The sequence below is a fragment of the Entelurus aequoreus genome, linkage group LG16 (assembly GCF_033978785.1).
Source record: "Entelurus aequoreus isolate RoL-2023_Sb linkage group LG16, RoL_Eaeq_v1.1, whole genome shotgun sequence".
In the NCBI taxonomy this organism is placed as follows: Eukaryota; Metazoa; Chordata; class Actinopteri; order Syngnathiformes; family Syngnathidae; genus Entelurus; species Entelurus aequoreus.
Window position 1 is genome coordinate 1,015,047 of NC_084746.1, and position 25,863 is coordinate 1,040,909.

The 25,863-nt window shown below is 39.9% G+C and overlaps 1 protein-coding gene across 2 annotated transcripts in view; it reads right to left on the reverse strand.

Moving 5' to 3' along the window:
* Positions 1-12,293, reverse strand: part of LOC133631483 (pituitary adenylate cyclase-activating polypeptide type I receptor-like) — a 61,468-nt gene extending 49,175 nt beyond the window's left edge. For both annotated transcript variants that reach the window (XM_062023715.1, XM_062023714.1), the window contains exons 1-2: positions 12,129-12,293; positions 4,169-4,360 (exon numbers count right to left, since the gene is read on the reverse strand). In XM_062023715.1, coding sequence (XP_061879699.1) covers positions 4,169-4,210 — 42 coding nt within the window. In that variant the 5' untranslated portion in view covers positions 4,211-4,360; positions 12,129-12,293. The remainder of the gene's footprint in view (positions 1-4,168; positions 4,361-12,128) is intronic.
* Between the last annotated feature and the right edge of the window lie 13,570 nt (positions 12,294-25,863).

Here is a 25,863-nt window from a genome sequence, read left to right on the forward strand (position 1 = left end):
CAGCAGCTCTTTTATTCCTCTGTTGTGGCTCCTGATAGTTCATTCTTGTGTGTACTTAGTCACTACAATGTCCCTTGAGGCACCGTCATGGCTCTTCAAAGCATATCTGGTGTGAAATCATGACACTTAACTTGTCATGACTTTGCGTGTTAGCTTCCTTCCTGCTAATAAACAATTGGCAACCAGAGAGGGATTGAGTTTTATTGAACTGGTGTTGTGTTACAATACTTTTACAAAGGTGGGCAATATGGCTCGTGGCTGAATCGCATCAACACGGAACATGTACTAAAAGTCAACCAGTTACACCCTTTGCCACGTCGCCGCAACTTTTGAAGGTGTACGTCACGCTACGCAAGAGGACTTGGAGGGGGAAGACAGAGCTGGCTTTAGCGTAGCTGAATAAACAAGTTGTAGATAAAATAGAGCAAGGAGAAACATGGAAAAAAAGGTGTGTGACAACCAGTGTTAGACATAATGTCGTTACATAATGATAGCGTCACTAACACACACACACACACACACACACACACACACACACACACACACACACACACACACACACACACACACACACACACACACACACACACACACACACACACACACACACACACACACACACGAGGAGAAATATAACCTTACAGAAAAATTGAATTGAAACAATTGTAAAAAGTCTGCTGCTGCCGCGAGAAAGCTAAGTATCATCTTTCTATCTGTGTGCTTCTAATTGTTTTACAGCTTTCTTTATTCCTTGTCAAACATATTAGTAGTCTTAGCAAACTTGCAAAGCACGCACTCGCTGTCTCGCCGCCCCTCTCTCAGCTAGCTAGCTGCTAAGCTAACAAAGCTAGACTCGTCGCGGTCGAAAGCAACTACGCTCCGAAGGTGTCTGCTACCTCACTTCCTGAAGAACTCACCTCGTGAAAGAAACATATATATATATATATATATATATATATATATATATATATATATATATATTATATATATATATATATATATATATATTATATATATATATATATATATATATATATATATATGCGCACTAATTGACTGAAATAGCCCGCACTTGGCGCGATGAGTCGTGTTATCCATGGAAAATGCATTTTTAGACAATATGATTTGCCTGAGCGGCTAGGAGACCCCGAGAGTAACAAGCGCTTGCCTTGTTGCCTTTCCATTAAGAACAATAAACTAGTTTTTAGTATAAGTTTGCTGGTTTCAAGAAATGTAATGCCGAGAAGACTTATGATAAATATCTGAACCTTATTAAAAGTAGATAATCTTATTCATCCTATTATGTGCTTAACTATTTATTTATGAGAATGTCATGTATGGTTTATGTATTTAATAATTATTTACTTACTCATTTGTCTACTCATTCATTTATTTACTGATTTATTTATTGATTCATTGTTGCGTTACAAAATGAGTAGTAACAAACGTGTTAATAATTTCTATGATCATCTTCCTTCTCCTTTTCGGACATGCTGTAACAAGAAACTGTTAATATGTGATGTATCGTAACGTAATTGTATGCATTTTTGAAATAAACAAACACCATAATCACAGCATAAATTGGGCGTCAAAGTTTGCCAACTTCTCAGTTTACGGCCACAACCTTCTTCTATCCAGATGAAAAGCATTATTTATAATCTAGAACTTTCTCTAGCTCGCAATGCAGCAGATTACCGGCTCGGTATGTCAACACTATAGCTGCGTAAGCTAGCTCGCTCTCTAGGATCACAGGGCCACAAAAAGTAGTTTGTCTGCGTTAGCGCTTATATTTACAATATTGTGAATACTTGGAATCAAATCAATCAACTTTATTTATAAAGCACATTTAAATGTACCACAGGGTAGCCAAAGTGCTGTACAATGGGCAGGTTAAAAGATAATACGAGTACCGAGCAAACACAACACAACACAAACAGAACACGATAAAAAAATAATAAAATAAAATAAATAAAACATCAAAACAGGTTGACAGCAGGTGTATTATGGGGCGCCTTGCAGGATGGATATCACTCAGTGTTAAAAGCCATGGAATAAAAGTATGTTTTTAAGAGAGATTTAAAAACAGGAAGAGAGGAGGTTTGTCTAACACTCAAAGGTAGGTCGTTCCAGAGCTTGGGAGCAGCAGCGGCGAAAGCTCTGTCACCTCTAAGCTTCTGCCTTGTGTCAGGGACCGTCAGTAGCAGCTGATCGGCTGATCTTAGGGATCGGGTATTATCGGAATATTCAGGTCACATCAGTATGGAGTATTGTTGGCAGTTTTCTGATGTTTTTTTTTTACAGCGCAATAGAGTACTCCCATTAGCTGCATTGTTAGCCATCTAATACTTCCATATATTAGCATGTATAAAAAAAGAAATAATTTCCCAACATATGTGTTCTTGTGTTACATAAGGATTGTGAATGATAGTGCTGTTCCCTTTTAAACTCATGATGCAGTAAGTGGAATGATGCGGACACGTTTGTTCCTGGATATTTTCTAACACTGCCTTGGAGACTTTGTACGTGTAGGTAATGTGCAACTTTAATTATGTGATACTTGTTTGTATTGACAATGGTGCTGTTTTAGACTGCGGTGTTGTTCAAAGAAGGACACTTACTAAGTATGTCTGGCTTGTGTGCTTAGCTGTTGGGTAGCTGCAGGCTCCTAGTAGTCCACCATGTTTACCTTAAGTAAATGACTTGACTAAAAGAAAAGAAAAGGCCAACCTTGTGTGCTTATTAGAGGACATTTTGATGCCAACTGGCTGTTCAGCTTTGCACAATTAACCCTTGTGTGGTGTTCGGGTCTGTGGGACCCGTTTTCATTTTTTATTAAGAGAAAAATGATACAATTAATTAATTTTTCAAACTGTGACTCACTGACTTTGGCTCATTTTCTGTGAAGAATATCTATCAGAATACATATTTAATGACCACACACCATACACCCCCCCTACACATTTATATTACATAGAAGATGTCCGTGTCCACTGGACCTACCCACCCACACACACACACACACACACACACACACACGCACGCACACACATACATGTCTTGCCCTACTTTGTGTGGACCCACGTTTGGTCAGTAGGTTGTGAGGGCCCCCCTTTCCACTATAGCTAGAATGATGAAAAAAATATATCTAGCACTAGATGGGAGTAGAGAGTGGAAACCTCATTTCAGAATGCAAAACACACAAAATAAAAAAAACATTTTACTTCTGTTGTTTTGAGGACCGACCACTGTTGCTAGGTAGATTTGACCGTACACACACATAGTAATACTTTCTGTGAGTTAGCCATAGCGCGCACACACACACGCACGCACACACACACACACACACACACACACACACACACACACACACACACACACACACACACACACACACACACACACACACACACACACACACACACACACACACACACACACACACACACACACACACACACACACACACACACACACGCACACACATACACACACACAACAGGCCTAGACAGGAGGAGGACAGAGTGTAGGTACACAGAACATCAGAGGGTCAAATGTGCGAGAAAATGAGAGCAGTGTTGACAAACAATGTTTGCAACCTTGTGTGGGAACCACAGGTGCAGAAACACAAAAGAAGAATCCCTGTGGGATGCAGAAACTGGCAGAGAAATTTTCCGTGCAACGTTAATATTGTTATTTAGTATTTGAACATAAAAGTGTTTGATTGTGAGGCATTAAAAGCCACAAAATGCAACGGGTCCATCAGACCCACAAACGCTGGCTGAGTAACAACAATATGAACATTACACAAGGGTTAAACACGCTGCAGGACTGCTGGTATTGGGCATTTGATCACACATTTTACATGCAAGCACATATCATCATTTTGTTTTGATGATATCAGACCGATTTTTGATATCAATATCTGATGGGGACACCCCTACCAATCATGGTAACTTGGAGAATGTGCAGTTGAGTGATGTGAGGCTTTTACATTCCATTTGGCTGTAATTATTAATGACTTATAATTGTTGTATCTCATGGGGGCTATTTGGAAAACTCACACTTGGAACTAAATTGGGTTCCAGCATCAAGCTTGTTTTCCAGAGCCAACAAACAATGAACGTATAAAATGCTTTTAAACATGAACAGTTACAATCACAGGACTCACCAGAGGCAGCAGGAGGATCAGAGCCAGGATCAAATCTTTCATCGTGTCCTCCGAGGGTCTTCCTCTCTCCCCGTGTGTGTGTGTGTGTGCGTGCGTGTGTGCGTGTGTGCGTGTGTGTGTGTGTGTGTGTGTGTGTGTGTGTTGTCTATAATGCACTGCCTCCTCTCAGGACACACTGTAGCATCAAGGGTCCTGCAATAATTCATGACAGAGGACATGAGAACACAAACACTTTTTTAATTAATCAGTCCAACAAATTAATACACAATAATACATAATAATAATACAATACCAATTCCAAAACCAAACCCGGCCCAGCAACATTAAGAATAACAATCAACGGAGCAGTTGAGAGGACACACAAACACGACACAAAACAATCCAAAAGTAGTCAAACAAAAATGAATGATATCAACAACAGTATCAATATTAATAAGAATTCCAACATAGCAGTGATTAGAAATCCCTCATTGACATTATCATCACAGCCATTTATAAAAAATACAATAAAAACATTTAAAAAATGAACAATAGTGTCACAGTGGCTTACACTTGCATCACGTTGTGTCCAATATTTACCACAAGGATAAAATAAGTCATATTTCAGGTTCATTTAAGAGTTAAATCAAATGTAAATAATTCATCCCATATTCTAATATATGACTCATTATTATCTCAACTAAATGCAGTTTAGTACACAAAGACTAATACTCACTTACTTACTATATCATTTATTATTATTAAGTATATGTTTAAGAAGACTTAGGCCTGGATATTTGACAACATTCACATAGTTTCATTGTGTATCTGAATGTTCTGAACTCCTGTTGCCATGCTCTTGTATTCAGGGAACTAAACATTGCTTCTACTGGTTGCAGACAAGTACTGCACTCCATCTTTTCAACCAGTCAATCATGTTTTTTTAAAACTCTAAAATGTATCAATTAATTCGACTTTTACACACATTTTTGGTAAGACGTATGCATATGCTCTATTATCATTTATTGTCATCACACAGTTCAACCCTACTATTTAACTACCGTATGTTTCGAACTATAAATCGCACCGGCCGAAAATGCATAATAAATAAGGAAAAAAACATATATAAGTCGCACTGGAGTATAAGTCGCATTTTTCGGGGAAATTTATTAGATAAAAGCCAACACCAAGAATAGACATTTGAAAGGCAATTTAAAATAAATCAACAGGCTGAATAAGTGTACGTTATATGAGGCATAAATAACCAACTGGTATGTTAACGTAACATATTATGGTAAGAGTCATTCAAATAACTATAACATATAGAACATGCTATACGTTTACCAAACAATCTGTCACTCCTAATCGCTAAATCCCATGAAATCTTATACGTCTAGTCTCTTACGTCAATGACATCAATAATATTATATGATATTTTACGCTAATGTGTTCATCATTTCACACATAAGTCGCTCCTGAGTATAAGTCGCACTACGAAAAAAACTGCGATTTATAGTCCGAAAAATACGGTACTACTATATTAAGATTAAGATGAGTTTATTTCAACACATGACTACCAGGGCCGGCCCGTGGCATAGGCCGTATAGGCAAATGCTAAGGGCGCCGTCCATCAGGGGGCGCCACGCCAGTGCCAGAATGTTGGAGAAAAAAAAAAAAGAAAAAAAAAAAGTTGGTACTATTATTTCTAAATACAAAAAATAATCCCACGTTAATTAAAATGCAAAGTAAAGCCTATTTAATAGAAATATTATTTTTTACAACATTACGCCCCCCCCCCCCCCCTTACCCCCGCACGGTGCGCCCCCTCCCTTCCCTCCCTTCAACACAAGATGTCAAAACGGCCAAAAGTGTCAGGTGCCCAGGGAAGAAAAAAGAGGAGGAGAAACGAGAAAAAGACAGAGGTAGCAGGTAGGTAACGTTAGCCTACATGAAATTATTTGTTTGTTACAGAATGTGATACTAACCTGGCTTTTTTAGCATTAAGCTAATGTTACATGATTCAGCAATTGCTAATCAATAAATAACTAGTTCTGTTTTAACGTCGGGTTAATATTGTGGAGGGGGCTAAATTGTTATGGAAAATAATAATGTAACGTTAGGTAATTACAGTACTCCCACCTTACATTCCTCAGGGACATTTGTATTAGATCTTTTAAGCAGGTGTTTTTTGTTGACATTGTTATTGCCTTCTGGTTAGCTAATGTTTGCCCTGCAGGTAATAGTCACTTTTCCACCCCTTTATATATTAGGTATAGTTGTAAGCCTAGTTGTTAAAGTGCACATCATTAATGTTAATTAAGCAATATCACATGAGAGGAAATGCTTTTTTTTTATTTGAGCACTGCTGTGATTCGGTTAAAGATAACCATAACATAGCATTCTCATATAATATGTTAATTTGCTTTCTTTCAGTAAAAAAAAAGGTCAAAGACAAAGCTATTCGGTTTCTTGTGAGTATATACACTTCACTGCCGATGTGGGGGGGGGGGGGGGGGGGCGCCACCTAAAATCTTGCCTAGGGCGCCAGGTTGGTTAGGGCCAGGCCTGATGCCTACACACGGTTAAAAAAGAAGGCTAGTTTCCATCTGTAGTCCCCTGGCCATGGTGTAAAAAAAGGCAGTCAAATTACAATTTCAAAGAATCAGAAAAGAAAAAGAGAGAAAAAGAAAAAAAAAAGCACACAATACATATACGATGTATAACAAATATAATACAACATCACAACATAACATTTATCTTAGCATCAAAACAGGCTCATCTTTTAGTGCTGGCAGATGGAGGCGTTCATAAGCCACATTTTCTACTTTTTTTGTGAAGGCCTTGTAAGTTGTGAGCAGTTGAACCTCCTCAGGTACTGACTTCCACACATATTGTTCTGTTACTGTACTATTTTGGATTTGTAGGCGTGACATCATCATGTTCAACCTGAAAACACACTTTAAGACCAAGAAAAAGTACAAACCCCGTTTCCAGATGAGTTGGGAAATGGTGTTAGATGTAAATATAAACAGAATACAATGATTTGCAAATCCTTTTCAAGCCATATTCAGTTGAATATGCTACAAAGACAACATATTTCATGTTCAAACTCATAAACTTTATTTTATTTTTGCAAATAATAATTAACTTAGAATTTCATGGCTGCAACACGTGCCAAAGTAGTTGGGAAAGGGCATGTTCACCACTGTGTTACATGGCCTTTCCTTTTAACAACACTCAGTAAAGGTTTGGGAACTGAGGAAACTAATTGTTGAAGCTTTGAAAGTGGAATTCTTTCCCATTCTTGTTTCATGTAGAGCTTCAGTCGTTCAACAGTCCGAGGTCTCCGCTGTCCTATTTTAGGCTTCATAATGCGCCACACATTTTCTATGGGAGACAGGTCTGGACTGCAGGCGGGCCAGGAAAGTACCCGCACTCTTTTTTTTACAAAGCCACGCTGTTGTAACACGTGCTGAATGTGGCTTGGCATTGTCTTGCTGAAATAAGCAGGGGCGTCCATGAAAAAGACGACGTTTAGATGGCAGCAGATGTTGTTCCAAAAGCTGTATGTACCTTTCAGCATGAATGGTGCCTTCACAGATGTGTAAGTTACCCATGTCTTGGCCACTAATACACCCCCATACCATCACACATGCTGCCTTTTACACTTTGCGTGGATAACAGTCTGGATGGTTCGCTTCCCCTTTGGTCCGGATGACACCATGTCGAATATCACCCAAACCCAATATAAACTTAAAGTAGGAGACAAAATCATTACTGATTGTACACAAGTCTCAAATGAGTTCAATAAATTCTTTATAGAATCTGTCAAAAACCTTTCCTCTGGTTTCTCTTGTAGGACTAATGATGATCAAACAACAGACATACCTAATGAACAAGACAGCTCATTTCAGCTCAAGGAGGTTAGTCAGACAACTGTCCTAAATGTCATACATGACCTAAACACCACACACTCAAAGGATATTTATAACCTAGACACAGCTTTTCTTAAAAAATATAGCGGCATCCTTATACAGCCTCTTACCCATCTTATTAATATTTCCATTAAAACTGGGCAATTCCCAGATGGATGGAAAACTGCACAGGTAATACCACTTTTAAAATCTGGTGATGCTGGAATGACATCTAACTATAGACCTATCAGCCTTCTTCCAGTTTTATCTAAAGTCCTGGAGAAGATTGTTTCGGAACAACTAATGCACCACCTTGAGACAAATCACTATTTGACTCCCCTACAATTCGGATTCAGACGTAACCATTCTACAGAATCTGCCACTTGTTTTTTAACTGAAAGGATCAAACATTCTCTTGACAAAGGACAGGTGGTTGGTGCAGTATTTCTAGACTTAAAAAAGGCATTTGATACAGTCAATCATGACATTTTAATTTCAAAACTAACTAAATTCAATTTATCCAAACAGTCATTGTCCTGGTTTGAGTCATATCTAAAGGGCCGTGAACAATGTGTCACCATTAATAATGTGAGATCTTCCTTCCGCAAAATAGAAACAGGGATACCTCAGGGTAGTGTCTTGGGACCTATACTATTCAGTCTATACATCAATGACCTACCAGATGTATGCACAGATATAGATTTACAGATGTATGCGGATGACACAGTGGTATATACATCAGGTAAGACCTGTACTCTAGTTGCTGAGAAGTTAAATGCTCAATTAGACAAAATAGCATCTTGGCTGGAGTCATCCTGTTTAACCCTAAACACTAAAAAGACTAACTCTGTCTGCTTCTCCATAAAAAAGCTACCTCAAACAAACCTGAATATAAAAATTAATGAGGAGGTCATTGAACAAGTACCTGAAGTCAAATATTTGGGCATAATCATAGACTATCAGCTGAATTTTAAAAGTCACATTAAGAAGATGTGTAAAACCCTGAAGGCAAACCTAGGCTGTTTTAAGATTATAAGACACTGCTTAACTCTTAGCTGTGCTTTTACTTTTATGAATCCAATGATTCTTTCACACATATCTTATGGCTTAACTACATGGTCCCAGGCACACCAGTCATCAATCAAGACCATTGAGTGTCTTTATAACCGCACCTTGAAAGTTCTAGACAAGAAGAGTATACGATATCATCATTGCCAAATTTTAACCAAATACAATATTTTAAGTTTTACCAATTTTATTTTGTTACACACAGTCAAACTGGTTTTTAAATGCTTGCATAACTCTGCTCCCCAATTGCTCTGCAAGGCAATTACAAGACTGCAAAGTGGTACCAGATCTACCACCCGAGCAGTGTCAAAAGGCAACTGTTGTGTTCCATTCCGTAGAACATCTTTTGCCCAGACTGCCTTTTCAATAAAAGGATCACAACTATGGAACTCTTTACCGGACACTTTGAAAAGTATACCTGCACTTGTCACTTTCAAAAAACAAACAAAATTATGGCTAGTTGAGCAACAATCGTGTTCCCATGTTTAGTTTTTACTCATTTTTACTAATTGGTTTTTATCTAGTCTGCACTTTGTCTGTGTTATTATTATTATTATTGGCTTTTATCTAGTTTGCACTTTGTCTGTGTTATTACTATTATCATTATTATCAACTCACTCTATTTTTTATTTTCCTATTTTAATGATGTTGGATCTATGTTGTTGTTGTTGTTGTTGTTGTTGGGGACAAGTGTTGTAAATTAGCTTTGGCTACAAACACTGTGATGCATGCATCGGATAACTGTTTCAGATGTCTATGTTTTTGTATCTGTCCCTATTTCAAATAAACCTCTATAATAATAATAATAATTTCCAAAAACAATTTGAAATGTGGACTCGTCAGACCACAGAACACTTTTCCACTTTGCATGAGTCCATCTTAGATGATTTCGGGCCCAGAGAAGCCGGCGGCGTTTCTGGGTGTTGTTGATAAATGGCTTTGGCTTTGCATAGTAGAGCTTTAACTTGCACTTACAGATGTAGCGACCAACTGTAGTTACTGACAGTGGTTTTCTGAAGTGTTACTGAGCCCATGTGGTGATATCCTTTAGAGATTGATGTCGCTTTTTGATACAGTGCCGTCTGAGGGATGGAAGGTCACGCTCATTCAATGTTGGTTTCCGGCCATGCTGCTTACGTGCAGTAATTTCTCCACATTCTCTGAACCTTTTGATGATATTATGGAGCGTAGATGTTGAAATCCCTAAATTTCTTGCAATTGCACTTTGAGAAAAGTTGTTCTTAAACTGTTCAACAATTTGCTCACGCAGTTGTGGACAAAGTGGTGTACCTCGCCCCATCCTTGTTTGTGAAAGACTGAGCATTTCATGGGAAGCTGTTTTTATACCCAATCATGGCACCCACCTGTTCCCAATTAGCCTGTTCACCTGTGGGATGTTCCAAATAAGTGTTTGATGAGCATTCCTCAACTTTATCAGTATTTATTGCCACCTTTCCCAACTTCTTTGTCAGGTGTTGCTGCCATCAAATTATAAAGTTAATGATTATTTGCAACAAAAAAAAAAAAGTTTATCAGTTTGAACATGAAATATGTTGTCTTTGTAGCATATTCAACTGAATATGGCTTGAAAATGATTTGCAAATCATTGTATTCTGTTTATATTTACATCTAACACCATTTCCCAACTCATATGGAAACGGGGTTTGTACAACATACACAACAGCCGTTGGTCTTCTTTCTCATCGTTTGACAACCGTTGCCATGGAAACTGCTATGTGCAACATCACTGTAAAAAAAAAAAATCACTAAAATGATTTAATTTTGTGATTTTTGTAGATGTTATTAATGTACCACTTTTAATCTACTTTTACCCAGTGTAACCTCTGTTTTTTGGGTGACATTTTTTATCGTCTCGCCGCACAAAAACAGCAGACTCTCCCCAAGCGAACCAAACCAAAAAATGAGCTTTTGTTCTTCTTTTGGATTCAAACAGCACAGCAACAAAGAGTGTGTGTGTGGGGGGGTAACAACAACATTTGGGAGGTTTGCAAAATGAGGGGGAAAAAAATGAAATAAATAAATAAACCGCCTCCTCTTTTGAGTCTTGCTCATCCACACGGCTTCCTGAAAACGCCAGTGAATCACTGAGTGCGCAAACACGCACTTGCCAGTACCAGCACACGCGCACACACACACACACACACACACACACACACACACACACACACACACACACACACACACACACACACACACACACACACACACACACACACACACACACACACACACACACACTGCATCTCACTCTTGAGCTAATCCATGCACATGCAGACGAATTCCAACCCCCATCTCTCTCTCGTAGCCAATCCAATTACCTCTGTAGCATCTCTCAGATGTTTTACTAAGTCATAAGTCGGGGGATGGATGGAGGGGGGGGGGGGGGGGTGAGTTAAAAAATATGAACCCACATACATGCTGCCCATGAACAGATTGGAATTGGCCATGAGGGAGTAAAATAAGGCATATAGGAAACATGCTTTGTCTCCATGCCTTTAATGCCACTGCTATTGTTTGCAGCCCCGTCATCATTTGGTATTGCAGAAGAAGAATGAGGGTGTGGGGTCGCACGCACGACAGACGTGACTCACTTGGTTGGAAAAAGAAAGTCTTCAAAACAAAGAAGCTGCTATTGTTTGACTGACATTTTAACATGGAACACATGTCCTCACAACGGCAGCCGTTTGCCAATCATTTGGTATTCCAGGAAGAAATAAAACATTTTGTTGTTGCTGCTGAATGCTTGCACATGAACACATGAACACATGAACACATGAACACATGAACACATGAACACATGAACACATGAACACGCTGCACTGCAGCAAAAACACCTTCACTCACGTGGAAATCATCTGAGATATTTTTGGTCATAATTCATCTTACTTCATCTTCTTCATGCAGCCGACAGGGGTGACGACACGCTGGGGGTGGTGGGGGGTGGTGGTGGTGTGGGGACGATAACGAGAGGAACTTACCGATGCGTAACGCTCCCAACCGCCAAATTGTGCACAGGAAGAAGCCATGGGGGTGAAGATCGTCGCCTCCTCCTCCTTTTCTTGCAAGACAAGAAAGATGAAATGTGTGTGGTTTCTCCAAGAAAAGTGACAGGTGTCGTCTGAGCTGCTGATGCTGCTGCAAAGACGACGCGTCGACTGCTGCTGCTGCTGCTGCTGCTGAGGAACGGGAGGAGGAGGAGGAGGAGGAGGAGGAGGAGGAGGAGGAGGAGGAGGAGGAGGAGGAGGAGGGTGGGGGTGGGATGTCACTAAAGTGAAAGAAGCAGTTCTCTCTCATTTTAGAGAAGTACTGGTACATGAATAAATATACTGGAAACCATTAATAAAACAGAAAATGATTGTATTAAATTTGCAGTGATTTTTGTTATTATAAATATTTTTACATATTTTACGTCTTTGTTCATTTTCAAATGTATTATACTAAATACAATTAGTTTTATTTTTGAATTAAAAAATAAGATTTTTTCTTTTTTACAATACATTTATTTATATTTGGTATTTTACTCATCGTACATACATAACAGGGTTGAACATGGTTAAATGTTTATAAATACATGAATGTACATGAATAAATAAATCTGATTAGACTTTAAAATGTACAAACCCCGTTTCCATATGAGTTGGGAAATGGTGTTAGATGTAAATATAAACGGAATACAATGATTTGCAAATCCTTTTCAAGCCATATTCAGTTGAATATGCTACAAAGACAACATATTTCATGTTCAAACTCATAAACTTTATTTTATTTTTGCAAATAATCATTAACTTAGAATTTCATGGCTGCAACACGTGCCAAAGTAGTTGGGAAAGGGCATGTTCACCACTGTGTTACATGGCCTTTCCTTTTAACAACACTCAGTAAACAATTGGGAACTGAGGAAACTAATTGTTGAAGCTTTGAAAGTGGAATTCTTTCCCATTCTTGTTTTATGTAGAGCTTCAGTCGTTCAACAGTCCGGGGTCTCCGCTGTCCTATTTTAGGCTTCATAATGCGCCACACATTTTCTATGGGAGACAGGTCTGGACTGCATGCGGGCCAGGAAAGTACCCAAACTCTTTTTTTTACGAAGCCACGCTGTTGTATCACGTGCTGAATGTGGCTTGGCATTGTCTTGCTGAAATAAGCAGGGGCGTCCATTGTAACGTTTCTTGGATGGCAGCATATGTTGTTCCAAAAGCTGTATGTACCTTTCAGCATTAATGGTGCCTTCACAGATGTGTAAGTTACCCATGTCTTGGCCACTAATACACCCCCATACCATCACACATGCTGGCTTTTGAACTTTGCGTCGATAACAGTCTGGATGGTTCACTTCCCCTTTGGTCCGGAGGACACGATGTCGAATATTTCCAAAAACAATTTGAAATGTGGACTCGTCAGACCACAGAACACTTTTCCACTTTGCATGAGTCCATCTTAGATGATCTCAGGCCCAGAGAAGCCGGCGGCGTTTCTGGGTGTTGTTGATAAATGGCTTTGGCTTTGCATAGTAGAGCTTTAACTTGCACTTACAGATGTAGCAACCAACTGTATTTAGTGACAGTGGTTTTCTGAAGTGTTCCTGAGCCCATGTGGTGATATCCTTTAGAGATTGGTGTCGGTTTTTGATACAGTGCCGTCTGAGGGATGGAAGGTCACGCTCATTCAATGTTGGTTTCCGGCCATGCTGCTTACGTGCAGTGATTTCTCCAGATTCTCTGAACCTTTTGATGATATTACGGAGCGTAGATGTTGAAATCACTAAATTTCTTGCAATTGCACTTTGAGAAACGTTGTTCTTAAACTTTCTTTCTTTCTTTTAGTTTATTTGGAACATGAACACATTTACATCATAATACATCACACAATTTCATATCATTTCATTTACATCATGCCCGAAAAGGAGTAGGAAGAAGTAAAGCTTATTTAATCCTACCCCTTTCCCACTTCAAAGCATTTACAATTATATAAAATCATTTACTGACCTTTTTATATAATAAAATAACATCTATGAATTAGTATATACAACAGTTTGTAATATGTAATTAATTAATTAATTCAGTCATTATTAACATACTGAGATGAAGAATATTTTCAATAAGGTTGGAAGTTTTTCTCATAACTGTTCAACAATTTGCTCACGCAGTTGTGGACAAAGTGGTGACCCTCGCCCCATCCTTTCTTGTGAAAGACTGAGCATTTCATGGGAAGCTGTTTTTATACCTTGTCTTAATGTTGAAACAAATAACATTTCTATTAAATAGGCTTCACTTTGCATTTTAATTAACGTGGGATTATTTTATGTATTTAGAAATAATAGTACCAACTTCTTTCTTTTTTTTTTTTTCTCCAACATTTGTGGCACTGGCGTGGCGCCCCCTGATGGACGGCGCCCTTAGCATTTGCCTATACGGCCTATGCCACGGGCCGGCCCTGTGTGGGATGTTCCAAATAAGTGTTTGATGAGCGTTCCTCAACTTTATCAGTATTTATTGCCACCTTTCCCAACTTCTTTGTCACGTGTTGCTGCCATCAAATTCCAAAGTTAATGATTATTTGCAACAACAAAAAAAAGTTTATCAGTTTGAACCTCAAATATGTTGTCTTTGTAGCATATTCAATTAAAGTAGTATTTTATTTTTTTTTTGTCATAAAGAAATACAATCATGTGTGCTTCTGGACTGTATCCCTGCAGACTGTATTGATTTATATTGATATATAATGTATATATTGTGTTTTTTATCTTGATTTAATAAAAAATAAAAAAAATAAAAAATATATTTTTTTGACCGTGATTGCAGTACCAAATCTGGCCACATTACTACATATGGCACCTTTAATATAAACATTAAACTGTTATGGACTACCATAATTTATATTTGTGATTTATTCTAATGTTTCTTAAAATCAGAAAGTTGCCACTTGAACTGATTATTTTTCATGCCATATCTGTTCTGTGCTTTTTTCCCCTGCAAAATGAAACAACTGATTGAACATTCTCCAAGTCTGGTGGTTTCATTCTTTTCTGCGGTTGTATATAAAATACACATGTATTAAAATACACACATATAACGGACTTCTTAACAAGTAGTCTAAAACACATGAGAAGGTTTCTGGGGACTACATGTGAACTATAAAGTCGGATTACTTCTGGCTGTAAAGAAAACCTGTAAAATGATGCGATTAATCACGATTAATGATGAGTTAACTACTGGCAAAATGTGATTAATCACAATGAACCGTTTGAATGATTTGAGTATTTGAATGCTTTGACAGCTCTAAAAGGAAACCATTGATAAAATTGTCTTCAGTCGGCTGCTGCTGACATTTGCCAGACGCCCACAAGCACCGAGCAGCAGGTTTGCTTCCCTGCTGGGTGTAATTCTCCAGGCGCTGAGTGGGTGTCACGTGACTCACCTTTCGCTGCCTTCAACGCCAGCCTCCCTGCGCGTCTTCCTGCTCAGCAACACGTCTGAATGCGTGGAGTTGCCGTCTAATGGCGGCCCGGTTGTGGAGTTCACGGACAGCGACACCATCCCTCAACTTCATTTACAGGACCAAGGACAGCTCCCGCCATCAGTGTGTGAATGGGTGTGTGAATGGGTGAATGTGGAAATAGTGTCAAAGCGCTTTGAGTACCTTGAAGGTAGAAAAGCGCTATACAAGTATAACCCATTTATTTATGTATCATTTACAGGACCAAGGACAGCGACACCACCCCTCAACTTCACTTACAGGACCAAGGACAGCGACACCACCCCTCAACTTCACTTACAGGACCAAGGACAGCGACACCACCCCTCAACTTCGCTTACAGGACCACGGACAGCGACACCACCCCTCAACTTCCCTTACAGGGGCGGCGTGGCGAAGTTGGTAGAGTGGCCGTGCCAGCAATCGGAGGGTTGCTGGTTCACTGGGGTTCAATCCCCACCTTCTACCATCCAAGTCACGTCCGTTGTGTCCTTGGGCAAGACACTTCACCCTTGCTCCTGATGGCTGCTGGTTAGCGCCTTGCATGGCAGCTCCCGCCATCAGTGTGTGAATGTGTGTGTGAATGGGTGAATGTGGAAATACTGTCAAAGCGCTTTGAGTACCTTGAAGGTAGAAAAGCGCTATACAAGTACAACCCATTTATTTATTTATCATTTACAGGACCAAGGACAGCGACACCATCCCTCAACTTCACTTACAGGACCAAGGACAGCGACACCACCCCTCAACTTCACTTACAGCACCAAGGACAGCGACACCACCCCTCAACTTCACTTACAGGACCAAGGACAGCGACACCACCCCTCAACTTCACTTACAGGACCAAGGACAGCGACACCACCCCTCAACTTCACTTACAGGACCAAGGACAGCGACACCACCCCTCAACTTCGCTTACAGGACCACGGACAGCGACACCACCCCTCAACTTCCCTTACAGGGGCGGCGTGGCGAAGTTGGTAGAGTGGCCGTGCCAGCAATCGGAGGGTTGCTGGTTCACTGGGGTTCAATCCCCACCTTCTACCATCCAAGTCACGTCCGTTGTGTCCTTGGGCAAGACACTTCACCCTTGCTCCTGATGGCTGCTGGTTAGCGCCTTGCATGGCAGCTCCCGCCATCAGTGTGTGAATGTGTGTGTGAATGGGTGAATGTGGAAATACTGTCAAAGCGCTTTGAGTACCTTGAAGGTAGAAAAGCGCTATACAAGTACAACCCATTTATTTATTTATCATTTACAGGACCAAGGACAGCGACACCATCCCTCAACTTCACTTACAGGACCAAGGACAGCGACACCACCCCTCAACTTCACTTACAGGACCAAGGACAGCGACACCACCCCTCAACTTCACTTACAGGACCAAGGACAGTGATACCACCCCTCAACTTCACTTACAGCACCAAGGACAGCGACACCACCCCTCAACTTCACTTACAGGACCAAGGACAGCGACACCACCCCTCAACTTCACTTACAGGACCAAGGACAGCGACACCACCCCTCAACTTCACTTACAGGATCAAGGACAGCGACACCACCCCTCAACTTCACTTACAGGACCAAGGACAGCGACACCACCCCTCAACTTCACTTACAGGACCAAGGACAGTGATACCACCCCTCAACTTCACTTACAGGACCAAGGACAGCGACACCACCCCTCAACTTCACTTACAGGACCAAGGAGAGCGACACCACCCCTCAACTTCCCTTACAGGGGCGGCGTGGCGAAGTTGGTAGAGTGGCCGTGCCAGCAATCGGAGGGTTGCTGGTTACTGGGGTTCAATCCCCACCTTCTACCATCCAAGTCACGTCCGTTGTGTCCTTGGGCAAGACACTTCACCCTTGCCCCTGATGGCTGCTGGTTAGCGCCTTGCATGGCAGCTCCCGCCATCAGTGTGTGAATGTGTGTGTGAATGGGTGAATGTGGAAATAGTGTCAAAGCGCTTTGAGTACCTTGAAGGTAGAAAAGCGCTATACAAGTATAACCCATTTATTTATGTATCATTTACAGGACCAAGGACAGCAACACCACCCCTCAACTTCACTTACAGGACCAAGGACAGCGACACCACCCCTCAACTTCACTTACAGGACCACGGACAGCGACACCACCCCTCAACTTCACTTCCCATGTTGTAAAATAGCCATGCAATATTACAAGAAGTTATTCAGAGAGTTACAGAAAAATGTCAGCTTTGTGTTATTTTGGGGGACAGCGTGGCACTGTGGGTAGAGAGGCCATGCCAGCAACGTAAGGGTTCCAGGTTCAACCCCCGCCTCTGCCATCCAAGTTGCTGCCGCTGTGTCCTTGGGCAAGGCACGTCACCCTCTCTCCCAGTGCTGCTCACAATGGTGTATGAATTTACACAAATCTTTAGTGGTGGTTGGAGGCGACGTAGGCGCAAACTGGCACCACGCTTCCGACAGTCTACACCAGGGCAGCTGTGGCTACACATGTAGCTTAGCACCACCACTCAATTCATCTATTATCATTATTCATTTTCATCAAAATTTTAGTAATATTAACAAATCATAATTGTTCTTCTTTTCCTGTATTTGTATGAATGTTGTTACACTTGGCGGTGATGATGCAGATGCAGAGACTGAAGACAAAGTGCACGAAACAGTCAATTGAATAGGTGCAACGCAGGTAGCACCAGCGTAGTCGAAGCAGAAGTGGACGACAGGTGAGTGGACGACAGGTGAGTGGACGACAGGTGAGTAAACAGACTTAAGTAAGATACTTCCTTATTTTAAGCATATATAAAACAAAACAAAAGAAAAAATTTACCGACCAAGCTGGCTTAAAGGCCTACTGAAATTTTTTTTTTAAATTTAAACGGGGATAGCAGATCTATTCTATGTGTCATACTTGATCATTTCGCGATATTGCCATATTTTTGCTGAAAGGATTTAGTAGAGAAAATTGACGATAAAGTTTGCAACTTTTGGTCGCTGATAAAAAAAAGCCTTGCCTGTAGCGGAAGTAGCGTGACGTCACAGGAGCTAGTATTCCTCACAATTCCCCGTTGTTTACAATGGAGCGAGAGAGATTCGGACTGAGAAAGTGACGATTACCCCATTAATTTGAGCGAGGATGAAAGATTCGTAGATGAGGAACGTTACAGTGAAGGACTTGAGAGGCAGTGATGGACGTATCTTTTTTCGCTCTGACCGTAACTTAGGTACAAGCTGGCTCATTGGATTCCACACTCTCTCCTTTTTCTATTGTGGATCACAGATTTGTATTTTAAACCACCTGGGATACTATATCCTCTTGAAAATGAGAGTCGAGCACGCGAAATGGACATTTAAAGTGACTTTTATCTCCAAGACAATACATCTGTGACACACTTAGCTACTGAGCTAACGTGTTAGCATCATTCTCAAATGAAGATAGAAACAAAATAAATAAACCCCTGACTGGAAGGATAGACAGAAGATCAACAATACTATTAAACCATGTACATGTAACTACACGGTTAAAAATTCTCAGCCTGGTAAGGCTTAAAAATGCTGTTGCTAACGACGCTAAGGCTAATTTAGCAACTTAGCAGCCGGACCTCACAGAACTATGATAAAACATTAGCGCTCCACCTACGCCAGCCAGCCCTCATCTTCCCATCAACAGCCGTGCTCACCTGCGTTCCAGCGATCGATGGCGCGATGAAGGACTTCATCCGTGGGTTTGGCGGCAAGCATCAGCTAGGCGTAGTAAGTAGTCCTTGTTGTGTTGCTGTAAGTATTGTACTTAGCCGCTCGATCCCACCTACAACGTTCTTCTTTGCAGCCTCCATTGTTCATTAAACAAATTGCAAAAGATTCACCAACACAGATGTCCAGAATACTGTGGAATTTTGTCAAAGAAAACAAGAGGTTTCTGTATCGGGTCAGATGGGGTCCAACCACTTCCGTTGCTTTTGTGACGTCACGCGCATAAATCATATCCAAAGGAGTTTTTCAACCGGAAGTGTGGCGGGAAATGTAAAATGTCACTTTATAAGTTAACCCGGCCGTATTGGCATGTGTTGCAATGTTAAGATTTCATCATTGATATATAAACTATCAGACTGCGTGGTCGCTAGTAGTGGCTTTCAGTAGGCTTTTAAGAAGTTTTCTGATTGGCAAAACGGGGACAGGTGTGTGTACTGGTTGTCAATCAAAGACAGGTGAGGAAGCCAGCGATTAGCCCAGAGGAGAAGTGGCGGTAAAGCGATGCAAACAGGAAGTGGAAACATAAATAAGAGTGCTGGGTTTAGCAAAACTAATGTGACACTAGTGTTGTCCCGATACCAATATTTTGGTACCGGTGCCAAAATTATTTAGATGCTTTTCAGTACTTTTCGATACTTTTCTAAATAAAGGGGACCACAAAAAATGTACATTTTGTCTTTATTGGAACAAAACATGTTAGTGTACATGAAACATATGTTTATTATTGTCATTTAGTCCTTAAATAAAATAGTGACAACTGGTCTTTTAGTAGTAAGTAAACAAACAAAGACTCCTAATTAGGGATGTCCGATAATGGCTTTTTGCCGATATCCGATATGCCGATATTGTCCAACTCTTTAATTACCGATACCGATATCAACCGATACCGATATCAACCGATATATACAGTCATGCAATTAACACATTATTATGCCTAATTTGGACAACCAGGTATGGTGAAGATAAGGTACTTTGAAAAAAAATGAATCAAATAAAATAAGATAAATAAATTAAAAACATTTTCTTGAATAAAAAAGAAAGTACAACAATATAAAAACAGTTACATAGAAACTAGTAATTAATGAAAATTTGTAAAATTAACTGTTAAAGGTTAGTACTATTAGTGGAGCAGCAGCACGCACAATCATGTGTGCTTACGGACTGTATCCCTTGCAGACTGTATTGATATATATTGATATATAATGTAGGAAGCAGAATATTAATAACAGAAAGAAACAACCCTTTTGTGTGAATGAGTGTAAATGGGGGAGGGAGGTTTTTTGGGTTGGTGCCCTAATTGTAAGTGTATCTTGTGTTTTTTATGTGGATTTAATAAAAAAAATAAAAATAAAAATAAAAATAAAAATAAAAAAACGATACTGATAATAAAAAAAACCGATACCGATCATTTCCAATATTACATTTTAACGCATTTATCGGTCGATAATATCAGCAGACCGATATTAACGGACATCTCTACTCCTAATTAGTCTGCTGACGTATGCAGTAACATATTGTGTCATTTATACACCTATTATTTTGTACACATTATGAGGGACAAACTGTAAAAAAAATATTAATCTACTTGTTCATTTACTGTAAATATCTGCTTATTTTCTCTTTTAACATGTTCTATCTACACTTCTGTTCAAATGTAATAATCACTTATTCTTCTCTTCTTTGATACTTGACATTAGTTTTGGATGATACCACACATTTAGGTATGGATGCGATACCAAGTAGTTACAGGATCATACATTGGTCATATTCAAAGTCCTCATGTGTCCAGGGACGTATTTACTGACTTTATAAACATAATATATACTTTAAAAAAATTGAAAGACGATTTTGTGATGATACTTTTCAGAGAGTCAGTATCGTACTGAATATGATTAATTAGTAACGATGGAGTAGAATGTAAAGATGATGAGTTTACAGAAGGACAGTCGAGACAATGACCTAATTGAAATGTCTGGTGGAGTCAAAGGTCAGAGAAGCACTTGTCTGACAAAGTAAACGTGCACACACACACACACACACACACACACACACACACACACACACACACACACACACACACACACACACACACACGCACACACACACGCACACACGGTGTGTTCGTGAAGGGACTTGAAAGTAGGTTGACATACAATAATATGTTAGTTTGTACAATGAAATATCTCCCCAGCAAGATGATGAAATGTTGTCCACTCTCACGCTCCAGAAGGCAGCAGTCCCACTCCCTGCTGGGTGCAAATTGCACAGCGTGTTTGTCGACTGTGACTGACTTTCTTTTTTCCACCTGGAACTTGGCAGACACTTCCTGTTCAAGTTCCCCTTACAAAGCAAAAACAAAAACAAACAACAAACAGGTTGTGGCTCCCTGGGTGGCTGGGGGCCACACTTTGTACACACTGGGAGACAAATATATTCCACGTACACTTGCACATAGAGACTGTTGAACAACTTCAGATGGACATCAAGCAAGAATGGGAAAGAATTCCACTTCAAAAATGTGTCTCCTCACTTCCCAAACCTTTACTGCAGGGGTCAGCAACCTTTTTGAAAGCAAGAGCTACTTCTTGGGTAGTGATTAATGCGAAGGGCTACCAGTTTGATACACACTTAAATGAATTGCCAGAAATAGCCAATTTGCTCAATTTACCTTTAACTCTATGTTATTATTAATAATTAATGATATTTACACTTAATTGAACGGTTTAAAAGAGGAGAAAACACGAAAAAAATGACAATTACATTTTGAAACATAGTTTATCTTCAATTTCGACACTTTAAAATTCAAAATTCAACCGGAAAAAAGAGAAAAACTAGCTAATTCGAATATTTTTGAAAAAATTAAAAAAATAATTTATGGAACATCATTAGTAATTTTTCCTGATTAAGATTAATTTTAGAATTTTGATGACATGTTTTAAATAGGTTAAAATCCAATCTGCACTTTGTTAGAATATATAACAAATTGGACCAAGCTATATTTCTAACAAAGACAAATAATTATTTCTTCTAGATTTTCCAGAACAAAAATTTTAAAAGAAATTCAAAAGACTTTGAAATAAGATTCAAGTTTGATTCTACAGATTTTCTAGATTTGCCGGAATAATTTTTTTGAATTTTAATCATAATAAGTTTGAAGAAATATTTCACAAATATTCTTTGTCGTAAAAAAAACAGAAGCTAAAAAGAAGAATTAAATTAAAATGTATTTATTATTCTTTACAATAAAAAAAATAAATTTACTTGAACATTGATTTAAAATGTCAGGAAAGAAGAGGAAGGAATTTAAAAGGTAAAAAGGTATATGTGTTTAAAAATCCTAAAACCATTTTTAAGGTTGTATTTTTTCTCTAAAATTGTCTTTCTGAAAGTTATAAGAAGCAAAGAAAACAAATGTATGAATTTATTTAAACAAGTGAAGACCAAGTCTTTAAAATATTTTCTTGGATTTTCAAATTCTATTTGAGTTTTGTCTCTCTTAGAATTAAAAATGTCGGGCAAAGCGAGACCAGCTTGCTAGTAAATAAATACAATTTAAAAAATAGAGGCAGCTCACTGGTAAGTGCTGCTATTTGAGCTATTTTTAGAACAGGCCAGCGGGCTACTCATCTGGTCCTTACGGGCTACCTGGTGCCCGCGGGCACCGCGTTGGTGACCCCTGCTTTACTGAGTGTTGTTAAAGGCCTACTGAAAGCCACTACTAGCGACCACGCAGTCTGATAGTTTATATATCAATGATGAAATCTTAACATTGCAACACATGCCAATACGGCCGGGTTGACTTATAAAGTGACATTTTAAATTTCCTGCCACACTTCCGCTTGAAAACATCTAGATATGATGACGTATGCGCGTGACGTCGACAATTGATACGGAAGTATTGGTACCCCATTGAGGCCAATACAAAAAAGCTCTGTTTTCATCTCAAAATTCCACAGTATTCTGGACATCTGTGTTGGGGAATCTTTTGCAATTTGTTTAATAAACAATGGAGACTGCAAAGAAGAAAGTTGTAGGTGGGATCGGTGTATTAGCGGCTGGCTGCAGCAACACAACCAGGAGGACTTTGAGATGGATAGCAGACACGCGAGCCGACGCTAGCCGCCGACCGCACGGATGATCGGGTGAAGTCCTTCGTCCTTTCGTCGATCGCTGGAACGCAGGTGAGCACGGGTGTTGATGAGCAGATGAAGGCTGGCTGGCGTAGGTGCAGAGCTAATGTTTCTAGCATAGCTATGTGAGGTCTCGTTGCTAAGTTAGCTTCAATGGCGTCGTTAGTCATTATTAAGTACTTATTAATGCCTTATTTGGCATGGCCTTATTATAACCCTAACCCTCTAACCCTGGCCCTAACCCTCTAACCCTAACCAAATAACTCTAAATGAAGTCTTTGTTACTTAGAATATGTTCACCATACTAAAGTGTTACCAAAAACATATAACTTTGTCTTGAATTTGAAAAAAACAACATTTTATTTTTCACTAAAGAAGGGTTGGGTGAATGCGCATAAGAAACTGGCGGGGTTCGGTACCTCCAACAAGGTTAAGAACCACTGCTCTAACATCAAATCTGCTTAGTGAGAAGAAGTATCTTATCAGACAGAAAATAAGCAAATATCAGCCTTATTTGACATATTTCATCTTACTTAGATTTCACTTTTTGCAGTGCAGGAGAATTCCTGGCTGTGATGTATGCTAACATGCTAATGATGGTACGTATTTTCGAGGTAAATGCGAAGCTTTTCAGATGATGCCTCGCAGTGTGCGATTATGAGGGACTTAGTGACGTCACGATGCTGTGACTCACTCTTTTCACAAACCTACAGACTGGCTTTAATAGCAGGCTGCTACTTTGTGTGCTGATGTGATGGTGGCTTGTCACAGAAACAGAAACCTTCTGTGGCGGATGACACGACACAAGTCCTCAGTGCACGTCCCTTTAGGCCAGAGAGGGAGAAGATGGAGGACGGAAGCCAAAAGCAGAGAAGTTGTCACGTTGTGTAAATGCTAAATAAAAAGAGAATACAACAAATCCTGTTCAACTTATATTCAATTGAGTAGACTGCAAAGACAAGATATTTCATGTTCAAACCGAGAAACCTAATTTTTTTTGCAAATAATCATGAAGTTAGAATGTAATGGCAGCGACACATTGCAAAAAAGGCATTTTTACCAGTGTGTTACATGGCCTTTCCTTTTAACACTCAGTAAAGGTTTGGGAAGTGAGGAGACACATTTTTGAAGTGGAATTCTTTCCCATTCTTGCTTGATGTACAGCTTAAGTTGTTCAACAGTCTCCCTTCTCAGATTTTAGACGCCACACATTTTCAATGTCTGGACTACAGGCAGGCCAGTCTAGTACCCACACTCTTTTACTATGAATGATGGCATCGTTTTGCTGAAATAAGCAGGGGCGTCCATGGTAACGTTGCTTGGATGGCAACATCTGTTGCTCCAAAAGCTGTATGTACCTTTCAGCATTAATGGTGCCTTCACAGATGTGTAAGTTACCCATGTCTTGGCCACTAATACACCCCCATACCATCACACATGCTGCCTTTTACACTTTGCACCCTAGAACAATCCGGATGGTTCTTTTCCTCTTTGGTCCGGAGGACACGACGTCCACAGTTTCCAAAAACAATTTGAAATGTGGACTCTGTCAAGGTTTTCCCTGACAGTTTGGTCAAGTTTTAGTTTTCCTCTGCGTTTGTCTTAGTTTCCTGTCTTTAGTTCCTGTCAGCACTCTTATTTTGGTTATTTCCTGATTATCTCCCTGAGTGTTTTGTCCCCTCAGCTGTGGCTGATTGGCACCTGGCCACACCTGGTGCCAGTCAGCCAGCTGCTATTTAAACCTGTCCTGCCCTCCAGTCACGGCTGGATCATTGTCATTGTAGTGTCTACCTGAATGTCACTTCTACCTATTTGTCGTTGTAGCTCCGTCTACTTTTGTCCACTCCGCTTTAGTCCTAGTTCCTTCGCGTCACAGTAAGTGTTTTTGTTTATTGTCCACAGTTAGCCTTTGTGCTATTTTAGTTTATAGCCTAGTTTGTTCTCCGCCTTGTGCGCGCCTTTTGTTTGTTCCCTTTTGTTTGTTTTTTTGCTATAGAGCTGAATTAAATCATGTTTCCCTGTTCAACGCCTGCCATCATCTCTGCATCTTGGGGTTCGTCACCAACAAACTTTGACAGACTCGTCAGACCACAGAACACTTTTCCACTTTGTATCAGTCCATCTTAGATGAGCTCAGGCCCAGCGAAGCCGACGGCGTTTCTGGGTGTTGTTGATAAACGGTTTTCGCCTTGCATAGGAGAGTTTTAACTTGCATTTACAGATGTAGCGACCAACTGTAGTTACTGACAGTGGGTTTCCGAAGTGTTCCTGAGCCCATGTGGTGATATCCTTTACACACTGATGTTGATGCAGTACAGCCTGAGGGATGGAAGGTCACGGGCTTAGCTGCTTACCTGCAGTGATTTCTCC